Genomic DNA, 13,873 nt, shown 5'->3' with positions numbered 1-13,873 from the left:
TTTATTTTTTTCAAAAATGGGGAAGCTCGAACTCTGGGTTCAATTCTCCCACACACATACACACATGGGTTTGCATACCTGGCAAAGCTATTAGTAAACACACCGAAGACAGTGTATGGCGGAGGCCCTGTTACTTCAGAGGCAGGGGCACATCCCTTCCCCTATTATCCTGCTTACTTTTACTTGTTCCTTATCTGACCTTCCTATACAAAAACATATCTCGGGTCAGCTTGCCTGCCTCGCTGTCTCAGGCGCTTCTCAAGCGGCCAGAGACCCTGGAGCGGCCACCACATTGCAGCAGGGCTCTTTCCCTGGCCAGGCCTCCGTCCCCAGACGAGAAGGGGGTGTGACCGCGGCACCTCGGCCCTCTCTCCACGGTCAGTGGCGGTGCCGGATAATTTTCTTTCTCCCGGTGGCCTGGGGAGAGGTCCCCAGGGCAAACAGGGCGAACAACCCTCACCTTCTCAGTGATCGGAGTCCATACTTCAGAGGCTGGGGCGAGGATACACGTGGCTTCCCAAGTCCCGGTCCCGGGGGGCCCCTCTAAGGCAGACTCAGAGCACCCTAGTCCCATGCTCCAGGGGGACCACAGGCAATCGGGGGCAGGCCGTTGGGCTTTGAGGGTGTCCTGTGGCCCGCAAGACTCAGTCGCACCCCCGCCCCCACCCCCAGTACCAGCCGTCCCCCGCCAGGACCCACCAGCTGCTTCAGGTCCTCCTCGGAGAGCTCCGCATAGCGGTACCGCTGCTGCTCGAACTCATAGCGGGTGGTTTTCGCCACCACAACCACCCGCGAGGGGCGGAAGCCGCCGTCGGCGGGGCTACCACCGCCCGCCAGCTCGCGCGGCTGCCCGTGCCCCAAGTGCCGCCGCCCCTCCGCGCCCGAGCCCCGCAGAGCCGCGCGGCCCCCCGCCACGCGCCGGCAGCTGCCCAGCAGGAAGCCCCGGTAGCAAGTCATGGTCCGCGGGGCTGCGGCTGCAGGCTCGCGCTCCCCGCCGCCAGCACCACGCCGGGCGTGCAGAGGTTAAGTGCGGGGACGTGCGTGGAACGCGCCACTAGAGGGGACGTGCCCAGACGCAGGCGCGGGCGGGGAGCCCCGGGAGGACGGGGGAGGCGGGGATCGGGGCTGGCCCGAGAGCGGTGGGTTTTGTTTGTTTGTTTATTCGTTTCCTTCGGCGCCTGCGCAATAGCCTCTCGGTCCCGCCCCACCTCCCTCTCCACCCTTTCACAGAGGTCGCTTTGAACCCGCCCCCAGGCCCGATCTGTCAGCTAATCAGAGGTCCGGAAGGTTTGGGAGCCCGAGGGGCTGCGGGGATTGGCTGTGGTCGGGAAAGGGCAGGAATTCTATTTGACGTTTGAGCTGCCTGAAGAAATCCAGCTGGAACCGGTCTGGGGCGGCGTAGGGGGTGCAGGCGGAGTTTTGAGCCCCTGGCGGGAAAGCAAGTTTCTTGCGCACCTTCCCCACAGTTGTTTCATTTTTGCTAGCTTTTCTGGGTGGTTGCCATGCTTGTCTTTGGTAAATTTTAACCAGTGTCTGCTGGATAGCTGATGTGTCCATCGCTGGAGTAAGATCTGGGGGCGATGACCTCGCTCCAGGTGGCGTCGTTTTGCCGGGACTAATGGCAGATGAAGATGCCGAGCCCTTTATTAGGGAGAGGAATTACAGCTACCGAGAAGGATCACGGAGCATTAGCCCGAGCTCAGAGCCCTAAGCTTCTTGTCCCTGTGACCGCCAAAAAACACTAGCCTAGAGAGACAGTGCTGTCAGGGAGAAACGTGGGGGAATAATGAGGGAAGGAGTTTTGTCTAGTCGTGTGTGTCTGTCTAGCCGGGAGATAAGGTCAGAAAGCTGCTTTGGGCCGAACTGAAGGGTTAAGAATGTTTTGCACTTTGCACTCTATCCTGTAGGCAAGTTCAGAGCAGTGTTTGATGATTATTGATCTGGCTTTGGAACGTTGGGTAGTCTTGGAAGCTAGAGCAAGGGAAGTTGTCAGAGTCTGTAGGAACAGTTACACAACCATAGAGATCTAAACTGATTAAGAATAAAAGGGAAAGTTACTCTGGAGGAAAAGTCAGAAGACAGTGTATGTCCTAGTAGGTGGCTCCTGCCCTGAGGTCCTTGCTGTGGAAGCCTCTTTCCTTTGCAGTCCTGGCCTCTGGATTCCAGGCATGCTATTTCGTGTTTGTGAGACTCAGATGCCACTGTAATACTGGACCTATTTTCTCTTCAGGTTACAGAAAACTACATTCCTGACTCCCACTTCTAGCTGGAAACATCTCAATGGGGTATCCTTGTCAAACCTTATTTTGGATTCTTTCTTCTGCCTCTCCAAAACATTACGTATTGAATTACTACGCCATCTTCTCAGATGTATCTTGAATTCTCCTTGCTGGATTTTCCACTTCAGTTCTTAAAGATCCCCATGTCTAGGCCCCAGTTGTTTACCTGTTCCCTAACTCCCATATTCAGTGGTTCTCAACCTCTAGGTCATATATCAGATGTCCTGTATACCAGATATTTACATTATGTTTCATCACAGTAGAAAACTTATAATCATGAAGTAACAACAAAATAACTTTATGGTTGGGGAGGGGAGGTCACCACAACATGAGGAACTGTATTACAAGATGGCAGGATTAGGAAGGTTGAAAACCACTGATGCAGGTTCTGGACAGAATCATCAGTCATCAATACATTCTTACCAATGCATTCTTACAGCCAACCTTTTCTTTTGGGGGGCGGGGATCAGGGCAGGTTGGGGGCGTTTGGTTGACTTACTTTTCTAATCCATGATTATGGGAACTACCAACCTTTTTAACTTCTCCCTGTGCTTACTTCACCACTACTGTTTCCAAAGTTACCAAATGACCAGATGGAAGTTCAGAAGATACCATTTAGTTCTTAAATCACTCATTTTTGTGAAAGCACTGGGGCGGCTCAGTTCTTTCTGGAGTATTTGGCTGTTGTTTCTTGGCACACAATCGCTAAGGGTGTTCCTTCCACCTTTCAGTCCCCCTCTTTCTAGGCCTGTCTCTTTTCTAGCATTCTCCCTCATCATTTTCCACCCCTACTCCATTCTACTTGGTGAATCCATGTGCTGTTGTGTAATGAAGAGTTTGGGCCTTGAAAGACTGACTCAAATCCCAACTTTAGTGTGTATTTACTTTGTGAACCTTGAACTGGTTGTGTAACCTTTCTGAGCCTATTTTCTCATTTATAAAACAGTAGCGACCTTGTAAAGTTGTACATCAATGGATAAATACCTGACCCCATGTCTGCTGTGAATTAGACCCTAAACTACTAGTCCCCTTTGCCTTAAATGACTTCAGCTATTACCAACATCATTAGCCCATACGGTTCCTCTAAATTTCAAATTCTTACTCATAGCTTTCTATAGGATGATGTCACTTCGGTTCAAATGTACAACATGTGAGTGGACACTAAATTATATTTGACTAGAACACCCTATCAGGTGCTAGAAACTGAACGATAAAGAGTCTCTGTTCTTTAGGAGCCAGAGGTCATACAATGGTAGAATTCTACAGAGTGCTTTATAAGAATTAAGAGGAGCATGTTTGGAAGAATGTCCTGAAGTAACAGGTCGTAAAATAGTAGTGCCATCAAGAATGAGAAGGAATTTCTGCAAGAGAAATAGCATAAACAAATGTGTAGAAACCCAGTGGAGGAGCAATTTTGAATTCCTTGTAAATCATGAGTAGTACACAACACTGGGAAGCTATGGAGAAAGCTTACAGTAAGTGTTATAGTGACACTAAGGAGCTTGGTTTTTATGCTATATATACTAGAAAGCCACAAAAAATGACAATAATTAGCATAATTAGCTTTGCAAAACCATTAAAAATTTTTCTTAAATGGCATGCAGTAAATAAACCCCTGAAGAGATGTTCAGTCATATTAAAAATCAGAAAGATACAAATTAAGTTCATAGCGAAATACTCTTATCCAATAGATAGATAGAAATTAAGAAATCCTAGTAATATTCTAGTAGAATACTATCAAATCATCAAGACCTTATTAGGCTAAACCATTCATCTGTCATTTCCATAATTCCACCATTACTAAGGTTTACAAATACTGTCTTAGAAGTTCTACTATACTCCTATAATCCAGTTTGATAAGTGTGTCTGGTATTTTAAAAAATTAATCAGTATAGTAGAGTATATTCTGTAAGTATGATCTGACCAATACAAAAGCACAAAACTCCTGGAACTCCTTTGACAGGGTATCAGTTTCACATACTCTCAGACAAAAAGGAAAATTTTAAAGATACCAGATTTCAAACTCTAATCCCAGTGGTACAATATTGCAAAGCCAACGTGGTTTTCTAATGAATGATCCATGCAACAAATGATAGCCACACCTTAAGCTGACACTACTGTCCCTACCATTTTCTGAACACACTGTCTGTCACTGATACCTGAGGTTTGGAGGTTTCCAGGTCTTCAATGTACTCTTCCCGGTTTGTGCACACTCATGCACATGTAACTCTGAGAGATGCACACCCCTTCTTCACAATTGTCATATAGTCTAGGACTTGGACAGTTATTTTCCCTGTGGTTGAAGGGCATCTCTGGCTATAAAAAATGTGAGTGGTGGTTTGAGAAATGCCCCCCATAGGTTCAAGTATGTGAACACTTAGCTCTGGTTGGTGACACTGGGATACGATTTAGGAAGTATGTCACTGGCGTTGGGCTTTGAAGGTTTATAGCCTGGTCCCTCTTCCAGTCCACTCTGGCTTCTGTGTGTGGCTGCAGATGTGAACTCTTAGCTTCCTTACTGCCTGCATACTACAAAGCTTCTCCACCACTATGTATTCTTTCTCTGGAACTCTGAACTCAAACCAAGTCTTCCTTCTGTAAGTATCCTTGGTTCTGATACTTTATCACAGCAACAAAAAGGATGTAAAATAATCTTTTGTAACAGGAAACATTTGTAATGATTCATAATTATGCTAAACAACTATTGAAAGGCAAATACTATTGAAAGGCAATATTTAGATTTTCTTTATATAAGATACATAATTCAATATAAAATTAGATACATATGTAATATATTTGGAGATTAGTTAATCAGATTTTAATTTAAAAAAAACAGCTTATATGGGAATCCAGAGTGTAAGATACACACTCATCTGTCTGAATAACTTATGAAAGTGAATATTATTGTATAATTGATTGCTTCACACTGAAAGGAGACAAGGAAAGTAGAAAACACAAAAAGTGGTGGCAGGGTAAGGCTAGATGAAAATACAAGGTAAAGAAAAACTAGGAAATATTTCTTCTAATCAAGATGGAGGACTCTTGCACCGTATGTTGTGTCTCTGCTCTGAGTCGCTGTTTCACGACCCTGAGGTTGGCACTGTCTCTCTGCCTTGCTGACATTCTAACCTACTCGGGCACCTCCTGGCATTTCTGCATAGGTTACAAGTAAGTCTGTTTCTCACTTGCCATCTGTGTGGAAGACCAAAGCAATTCAGTCGATTCTACTTATATTAAAATATTTGGAACACACACAGACAAAAATGACTTCGTTTCCATTCCAGTGTGGTAACAAGAAGAAACATGCCAAGAGATAAAGGTCTCTGTTCTCTGCTTCACTTTAACAAGCACAAAGCTAACATCCTACAGGTGAGCCAATACTTTATCTTCTTCAAAGGCCTCCCTGATTATGTTTCTAGTAAGAAGTATCTGATTTCTTTCTACCACAGAGTGGGGGGGGAGACAGAATTTTAATTATCTGTGTTTACTCCTTCCCCTGATGGTAAGTCTTTCTTCTCTATACCTTTTCTCTCTTCTTCCGAACATATTAATTCAATCCCACTCTAAAAGACCTTGTCCAGCCGTTATATGCTAACCTTCAGATTTGAGCTGAGATTTGGTTAACAAATATGCATACGCGGATATTTGGCTGTATGGAGGCAGTAAAGCACTGCCAACTTCTAAAATATATTTTCACATGTATGTTTCCAAAGGATATTTTCTTCGACGTAGCAGTTTGTAAAGTTACGCCCTTATTACAAGGGTATCAGGGTTCAGCACACATTCAAAACAATTTAGGATCTTGAATCTTTATTCTGTAATGAGATAGTTTAGGGCTACTAATAAAATAGAATATGGCTAAATTCTGACATGGATCTTTCATGCATGATTCATAAAGAATCTCTAAAATATGAAAAAGGCATAAAACATCTGTAAAATCATTGAAATCATATGACAATGATGGGAGTTGAGATACTCATTTGGCCATATACAATACATTTGTTATAAAATGGCTTCTGCATAGCCTTACACTGACTAGACTATTAAGACATAAATAAAGCACATTGATATTTGCCTTCTGTATATTTGTGACACATATGTAATACATTACATTTTGTTCCATTATTTATCAACTCTTGTGAGCTGATTTTGAGTCAAATATGGAAGATGCAATGGATAAAAGTCCTCAAATGGACACTCTTGTAAAAGAATTCTTACTTGAACATATGTATTAGGAGATTCAAAGCATAAGTGAAAATATACATTTCATATGATTTAATGAAATGCCTTGCAGTTATATTTTTTTAAAGAGATGACTGTAAATTTAGTAAAATATTTGTTCTATAGCCAGACAATGTATGGCTTAAAATAAATACTTTAGATATTTATCAAAGGTTTATCAAAGCCAACATTTGTACTTTTAATTAATATATCCATCAATGTGATGAATAGTCCAAATTAATTAACAAATACTATTCTAGAGTAATCCACAAAAGGATAAATTCTGAAGTTCATTTCTTAAATTCTGTCCACAATAATAAAAATGTAAAACATAAAACTTTTAATTACAATAACTGTGTTTGTTTCTTTAATTAAAAAAAACTCTTTAAGGTGGGAGTAGAGTCTTCTCAGGATGGTCTGGCGTTTCAGTGGAGTGGCTACTCTTTCTGTAGATGTCACGTTTTTAGCAGAGAAGGCTTACAAACAGACAATTGACTGTCTGTGGTTCCACCTTGAAGGATCTGTGATAAATTTAAAATATCTTATTACACAGTATTATATTTAGACTTAATATCAAATGCAGATAAACATAAGTAGCTTAGTGATAAAGAAATGAAAGATAAAAATGTTTTTATAATTAACATTAGAAAATATTGCTAATAATTTTTACTCCCACCCTATAGCAAACGTAGTTGGTGTGTTCTTCTTTCAAGCTTTTGGATTTAATATCATCATCATCACCATCATCATCATAATCTTTATCATCATCATCATTTTGTGTTTGTGTGATGGGAGAGCACACGTGTGCAAGGCATATGCACAGAGGCCGGAGGATAAGTTAGTGATGTTGGTTCTCTCCTTCCCACTTCACATATGTTCCAGGGCTCAAACTCCAGTTGTCAGGCTTGCCTGACACAAGCTTTGCATGCTGAACCATCTCACCAACAATGTTACTAATAATCTTAAAGATGACATTTTCTGACAAGGAAAATGTTACTTAATTCATAGGCAAACATACATTTTATAGCTTCTGTAACATTCTAGCACTGCTTGGGAGACATCCTGAAGAAGAGATTGGGCAAGGGGGATACAAGGCAGAGGAAAGGGTCTGGCGATTGACAGCTGCCTTACACTGTTTCCATTGATTTAGCAGTAAGAGAGTTGCATATCAACCCTCCCAAAAGTGAAAGTTTCAGGACTGTGTCTCATTGATTAAGTTTTGTGGTCTCCTCTCTATTTCAAGTTGACATTTCTAATAGACTTCATTGTATTGTGGACAATATAAACATATAAAAGATAATTTACTTATCCCTTCTATAGAATTTAGAGAATCATAAACCCTCTGCTTAATAGATTTGTTTAAAGTAGAAAATCATACTCCTGTAATTCTCAGGCTTACTAAATCAAGCAACATGTGATCCTAATCTGCACCTATGGTAGAATTTTCCTTTTAATTATAATTTTAATATTAAAGTCTTTCATCCTGTTTTATATGTTCTTTGATAATTTTTTAAATAATGTATAATTAAAGCAGCTTTAAGGTTTTAAAATGATTGAAAGTTGGGAATGCTCATTGCATTATCATTTGATGTTGTTAAGTCCCAATAGATGGAATTCAGGGTAAGTGAAATTGTCACTGAAAATGACTGCATGACTCCTTTAGATTAGCTACAGCCATAGAACAGAGCAGCACTTACGAGGTCTTTGGCACCGCCCCCCACCAACAATGATGTATAGTACTTTTAAACACACACATCAGGACAAACAGTCAACTCTGAAAACCTGTTTGCTCCTGATTCAGTTTCAGCCTTAGTAAATTCTCACCCAGGTTTAAATAGTCGTCTTTTTTTGCCCTAGTCAAAGGAGGACCTTGCAGATAATAATACTTACACAATTTAGGTGTTTCTCTAAGCAATCAAATTCCAAAAAAGGAACAAATAGGATTTTCAGGACTTAACTAGATTTACTGGATCCCCATTGCATACACTGCTAATTCCTCCAGCTAAGCCATTGACTGGACCGTGGGTAATGAGTATGCGTAGTGCTTACTTTCAAGGCAGCAATGTACTATGTTCAATTGTGAAAACAGTCTTTTTGGAATTGATAGGCAGATATAGATACTGACTTGAAGATCACTCTTAAAAGACAGATTTTTTTTTCCAACCCACTTCTGGATTCAAACAGCCAGACTCCAACCACCACTCACTCAGAATAGCTGAAGAGCCTCTTCAATAAACTGGCCTGTGCTTGCTAGGTTGCTCTTAGACTTTGACCCAAGGAAGCAAGAATTATTTACCTGGTCCAGTTTTAGTGACTTGTGTGATGTCATCCTCATCCTCATCACAGCTCCCGCCGCTGACCTGCGGCAGGACTGTATCCGCCTGTTTTCCGGCTGGACCACCATCACCCTGCTGACCGAGGCTTCGAAGGGCAACGAGACGGTGGTGTATTGCTGCATACAGAAAGCCTATGTCTTTGGCACTAGCCTTCAAGAGAAAAATGAAGTTGTTAAGACTGTGAGTAATGAATAAATACAGCCATGCTTACATCGTTTTGATCTCTCCCTGTTTATAAAGGAAGGAATTCTGTTCATAAATCTGGAAGGCAAATAAATACCAACAGCCCAACATGTTAAAAAAAAAGTGAAGTGGATTTGTTTTACACCACATTGTATCCCAACATGAGTAAAGCGATGAGGTCTCAATCCGTACATTTAAAATTGAGAAAATACAGCTTTGTCACTTAAGAATCCTGTTTGAATTTAAGTCTTGAAGTTAGTTCTTCCTCTGCTGCCTTACGCTGCAGACCACTGTACGTTTAAGGACTCTTTCCATCATCACTTCACCCACATGGCTTTGTGGAGAAGCCGGGCTCCGGAGGAACGGGTGACGTCTTCAGACATCATACTTCTCAAAAACCTCCTGAAGCTCGTTTTTGGTTGTCATTAATAGAAAATGAAGGCAGTAGCTCTTTGATATTGGCACAGCGCTCGCTGTTGTGTTCTTATCCCATTTACATTAGCAAAAACAAGGAATACAGATAGATACTACCTCTTCCCTTTATGAATGAAAAAAATTGTGACTGAAAAAAATAAAGTCTTATCTAAGTTACGGCATTAAAGCCCTCACTTCGAGTAAGAAAAATTAGGATTTTGTAGTCATTTTAGCTGTTTGATCTCAGCAGCTTTATAAAGTATACTTTTGTTACCTCCATTCCCCATGTGAGTTAGCCAGTTTATTGAATGCTGAATAGCTTGTCTGGAGGTCACACAATTAATACAATGTGGCACATTGGTATGGGTATGTATGTATCTGGTTTTCTCCTGATTTTATAATATACATTTTACACATACACGGTGAGATTATTCTGTGGATGGAGCCCAAGACTAACCATAGAATGTATTTACAGCTCATACACACCTTGCATACATAACTTGTAGGAAATTTTCTACAATATTTTAGTGTGCCTTGTTTGTTGTCTTTGACACACAAGGTCAGGTGTGGAAACTTCCATTGACGTTCAGAAATGATAGAGTTGGGAGCATTCTGGATTCCAATGTTTTAAATCAAGGATGCTTAGCCTATTGATAGAATACTAAAATGTTGATAGTGATCACAAAAAAAAAAAAACAAAAAAAAAACGATTTTTATTGTGTTTGGTTTGGTTTGTTTCTCTCCTGTGAATGTGCCACAGTTTTAAAAGCCAGTGTGGGTCAAGCATTGGGCAGCGCTGTGGTGAGGGTGGGTAGAGTTAGTTTCAGTTCCCGCCACAATGCTTTACCCACCGAAAACCACTGGGCAGGAGTCTCATGACTTCTGTGATAAACAGGAGTCATTATCTCATTCTCTTTCTTGGTATTATCGCATACCATTTTTTCTCCGTTATTTAGTGGAAGCCTAACCGGTTAGATTACCACCTACTCTGGTATCATTTGGGTAATCTATATTTTCAAGTCTTCCCAGTCTCAGGCTATGGGGAAAACTCAGCTAGAGGTTGGAAGCTGGGGGTGGGGGAAGATGGCCTTGTTCTTGGCAGCTCTCTTGGATCTGTAGCTTGTATTTGAGGTCAGGCATTCCTGCCGCAGGGAACAGCTCAACTGTGCTTCTATCCCGTTACCCTGGAGATTCACTCATGTCCAGAATTGGAATCTGCCGTCGGCCTGGCAGTAATGTGCTGTCCTGTGCTCTTCCATTCCTCGCTGACTCCTGGTCTGTGATCATAAGCCTCCCTTCTCTGGGCGAGTGACAGGTTTCAACCTCCAAGGGGTCACTTCTTACAATGTAGTGACTTGGAAGCATAAATACTTGTTAACATAATTTTAACAGTAAAGGAAATGATGGGAAAAGACATCCAGGTGTCTTAGAACAAGGGCCAACTGAAGAATTTTGACTTTGGTGTCAAGATGAATAGACGTTAGGCCATATTAGACAGTCAGTAGCCATAATGAGTGGCTGATTTCTTTGCCAGCCGTGCAAATTATCATAAGCAAAATGAATTAGGGACTGCAACAGGCTAATTATTATATTAGCAGGACAATCAATCATCACTGAGATTTATAACTTGCCTGAATTAAGAATATTTTTATGCGGTCGTCTTCTAAATCAGTCGCGGTTATCCGCAAGCTTTTATGACTTGCTCTTTGAGTCCTCATCTGAGCCCAGAGTCTGCTATTGAGAACCAGCCTCAGGCTGCCTTGGTTGCGCATGACTGTGAGAGGAAGAAGAGTAAGTCAAATCGGGGGTCACAGTGTCTTGACCTTTAAAAAAGGTTTTTTGAAGGAAAAGATAATCCTATAACTGTTTCTCAAGCCACGTTTTCACTAGTGAGTGGTAATTCAACTAGATTAAAACTTGGTTTTCAAAATAGGCCTTAAGTCAGGGAAAGTTTATTTGTTTACTTACTTTAGTTTCAGTGTTAGAATTGTATTTTCTCTAGAATGTTTAAATTATTAAATTTGAGGTGCTTCTTTTTAAGATCTGGTGATGTGAAGATTATCTGAGAAATGTTTATGATGAAAAGAAAAACATAGTGTCAAAACATTGAATCAGATAACTTACAGCTCAGCCATTAGGAAGAAAACTACAAATCCATTGACAGTACCAAGGAGAGGGGCTGGAGATGGCTCAGCAGTCAGGAGTGCTGTCTGCTCTTCCAGAGGACACGTGTTCAATTCCCAGCACCCACGTGGCAACTCACAACTGTCTGTAACTGCAGTTCCTGTGGATCCTACACTCACACACAGACATGCATACAGGTAAAACACCAATCCACATTGAATAAATAAAGACGCGAATGAATGAATAGATAGATAAATAAAACTTTAAAAAAATACTGAGAAGAGATACTCATGTGGGAAGATGGTCATGGAATACTATGTAGAAAAGGCCAGATCAACCTAGCACCATAGACTACAAACTGGACAGTGACATAGAAGTGTACAGAGAATGACACCCACAGAATGCATTGTTAGCAGATTGTTCCTAGAAGGTAGGCCCTAAAATGGTCTTATCTATTCTTTGGTTGATTTATTTTCTGCTTCCAATAGTGAACCCACACTACCCACATAACAACAATATCACCACCACCAACAAGGTGTTTGGTTGTTTTATTTGTTTGTTGTTTGTTTGTTTGTTTCTGGCAAGCAGTAGAAATAAACCAGAGTAGACAACAGCCAGTACTGCCTGGCAAATGTCACTTAGTTGCATTACTCAGCAACCTGTTTGTCCATTATAAGGTTGAAGACCCCGGTTCCCATTCTTTTGATCTGAATTCTATTCCTTCCCATTCTTTGAGCTTGACATTTGAAATGCAACAAATCCTCATGTACAGGTCCAGATCCTACTTGTCGTTTCCTTCAAAACTTTAACTTCTCAGAATTGACTGACACAAAATCCACCACACCAGCCTCTGCCCATGCTCACTTGCATCCGGGGCCTCGGAACAAAGCCCAGTGGTGCCCTTTGGATGTAAGACATATACAATCTTTCCCCAGCCTCTGTCCACCCACATGCTACAGGACTAAACATCATACACTTAGTTCCACAGAAACCGACCCTTCACCCCATCTCCACGCTGTGTCAGGATGCCAATGGTCCATGATGTGTCAGGTACGTCTTTCCCCCAGACTCTATGCCTTGCAAAGCTGATTGCTTTACGCCCCTTCCGATACCAACGGGACCACCGCTCAGGTGTGCGGCTGCTTAGCTTTGACACAGGTGCTTTCCACACAGCCCCTCATCAAACGTCCACAGTAGCTCCAAAAGATTTGAATTGCAGTGTCTCTGTAAATCTCACAGACACGGAAGAAGCCACAGACTAAATTATTCACACTCTGAATTCGTAAGGTCAACGCCACTTCTTTGGGGTCGCTAGTCAGTGGTGGAATGAAAACTGGGACCCATGCTGCCTGACAAGGGAGCTCTAGCACATTAGACATACTGTAGTCCATCCTCGGACCTATCGCTGTGTCTTACAACACATCGACAGAAAGCAGTTGCACCCACATGAGACGATTTGCCCTGAGAAAGCATGGCTCACAGACTGTCCCTTACTCAGTCTTGACTGCAGCGTCCCGCACTCACTGCCGGCTGTGTCGTTCAGTCTCAAAACCCCTTGGCCTCTTTCACTCCAGGACTGTGTGGCTTTGTTGAATACAAAGATCTTGCAGTTGATCTAAATGACAGTTTTTATAAAAGTCCAATATGTTAAATTTTTCCAGATTACATTTTTTTTTTGTGCCCTGACACTATTATACCTGGTTTATCTTGTACTAAATTATTCTGTTAATGATAAATAGACTAGATGTTGAGATTTACTTAACTTTCTAGAACACGCAATCTCTAAATAGTTCAAACTGCAAAATCATAAAACAGGAATAAAACAGTTACCAACTCTTGTTCTCCATTTTCCACTACTGTAAGAAGCAGCGACTGTTGTATTACATACATACATACATACATACATACATACATACATACATCTTTTTATAAAACTGTAGGATACCTTGCATACTTGTGTTTTCTTATCTAATATCTTTATATGCCAACAACTGCGTTAAACTTGTTATTATTTTGGCCACATAATGCTTTTTGAAAGAAATGAATTATGGAGTGATTTGCATGCTAACATGTTTCAAACACAGCACACAGACATGGAGAGCTATATGGCGTGATAACACAGGGTCCCTTGTGGTGACTTAGTGGTTGCCAGTTCTCAACTACTCCCATGCATATGACGTCATCAGTACATCCGGATGAAAAGTGCACCAGCGATGGGCGCCCTAGTAGTTACGTCAGTTAGGCCAGAACTATACCTTGAGATGCGCTTACTTAGACTGAAAGTATCCTTGGGTCGCAGTGGAAATGACAGGGAGT

The 13,873-nt window shown here is 41.8% G+C and overlaps 2 protein-coding genes and 1 long non-coding RNA gene across 18 annotated transcripts in view; 1 reads left to right on the top strand and 2 right to left on the bottom strand.

Annotated features, from left to right (window-relative positions):
* Positions 1-1,557, bottom strand: part of Nadk2 (NAD kinase 2, mitochondrial) — a 42,136-nt gene extending 40,579 nt beyond the window's left edge. For 2 of the 6 annotated variants that reach the window (XM_006232014.4, XM_006232015.4), the window contains exon 1: positions 700-1,164. In XM_006232014.4, the coding sequence (XP_006232076.1) occupies positions 700-957 (258 nt within the window). In that variant the 5' untranslated portion in view covers positions 958-1,164. Of the gene's footprint in view, positions 1-460; positions 1,165-1,455 lie in introns of those variants that run through there. The other 4 variants (NM_001044252.2, XM_006232016.5, XM_063282248.1 and 1 more) reach the window with 4 other exon arrangements.
* Positions 245-9,046, top strand: LOC120100736 (uncharacterized). Of its 4 annotated transcripts, none has more exons than XR_005500726.2 (3): positions 245-377; positions 5,564-5,648; positions 8,847-9,046. It is a non-coding gene; the product is annotated as an uncharacterized LOC120100736 (long non-coding RNA). The 4 variants fall into 4 exon arrangements; XR_005500727.2 differs by lacking the exon at positions 245-377 and adding an exon at positions 1,187-2,285; XR_010063755.1 differs by lacking the exon at positions 245-377 and adding an exon at positions 1,187-5,447.
* The window catches only part of Ranbp3l (RAN binding protein 3-like), a 55,269-nt gene continuing 47,468 nt past the window's right edge, over positions 6,073-13,873 (bottom strand). For 7 of the 8 annotated variants that reach the window (XM_039103541.2, XM_039103542.2, XM_039103543.2 and 4 more), the window contains 4 exons: positions 13,052-13,172; positions 11,065-11,207; positions 8,797-8,986; positions 6,073-7,021 (listed from right to left, as the gene is read on the bottom strand). In XM_039103541.2, the coding sequence (XP_038959469.1) occupies positions 6,978-7,021; positions 8,797-8,986; positions 11,065-11,207; positions 13,052-13,172 (498 nt within the window). In that variant the 3' untranslated portion in view covers positions 6,073-6,977. Of the gene's footprint in view, positions 7,022-8,788; positions 8,987-11,064; positions 11,208-13,051; positions 13,173-13,873 lie in introns of those variants that run through there. The other variant, XM_039103548.2, reaches the window with a different exon arrangement.

The sequence above is a fragment of the Rattus norvegicus genome, chromosome 2, assembly GCF_036323735.1.
Source record: "Rattus norvegicus strain BN/NHsdMcwi chromosome 2, GRCr8, whole genome shotgun sequence".
Lineage (NCBI taxonomy): Eukaryota > Metazoa > Chordata > Mammalia > Rodentia > Muridae > Rattus > Rattus norvegicus.
The sequence above is the reverse complement of the archived record's forward strand: the minus strand, read 5'-3'. Positions and strand labels throughout refer to the sequence as shown.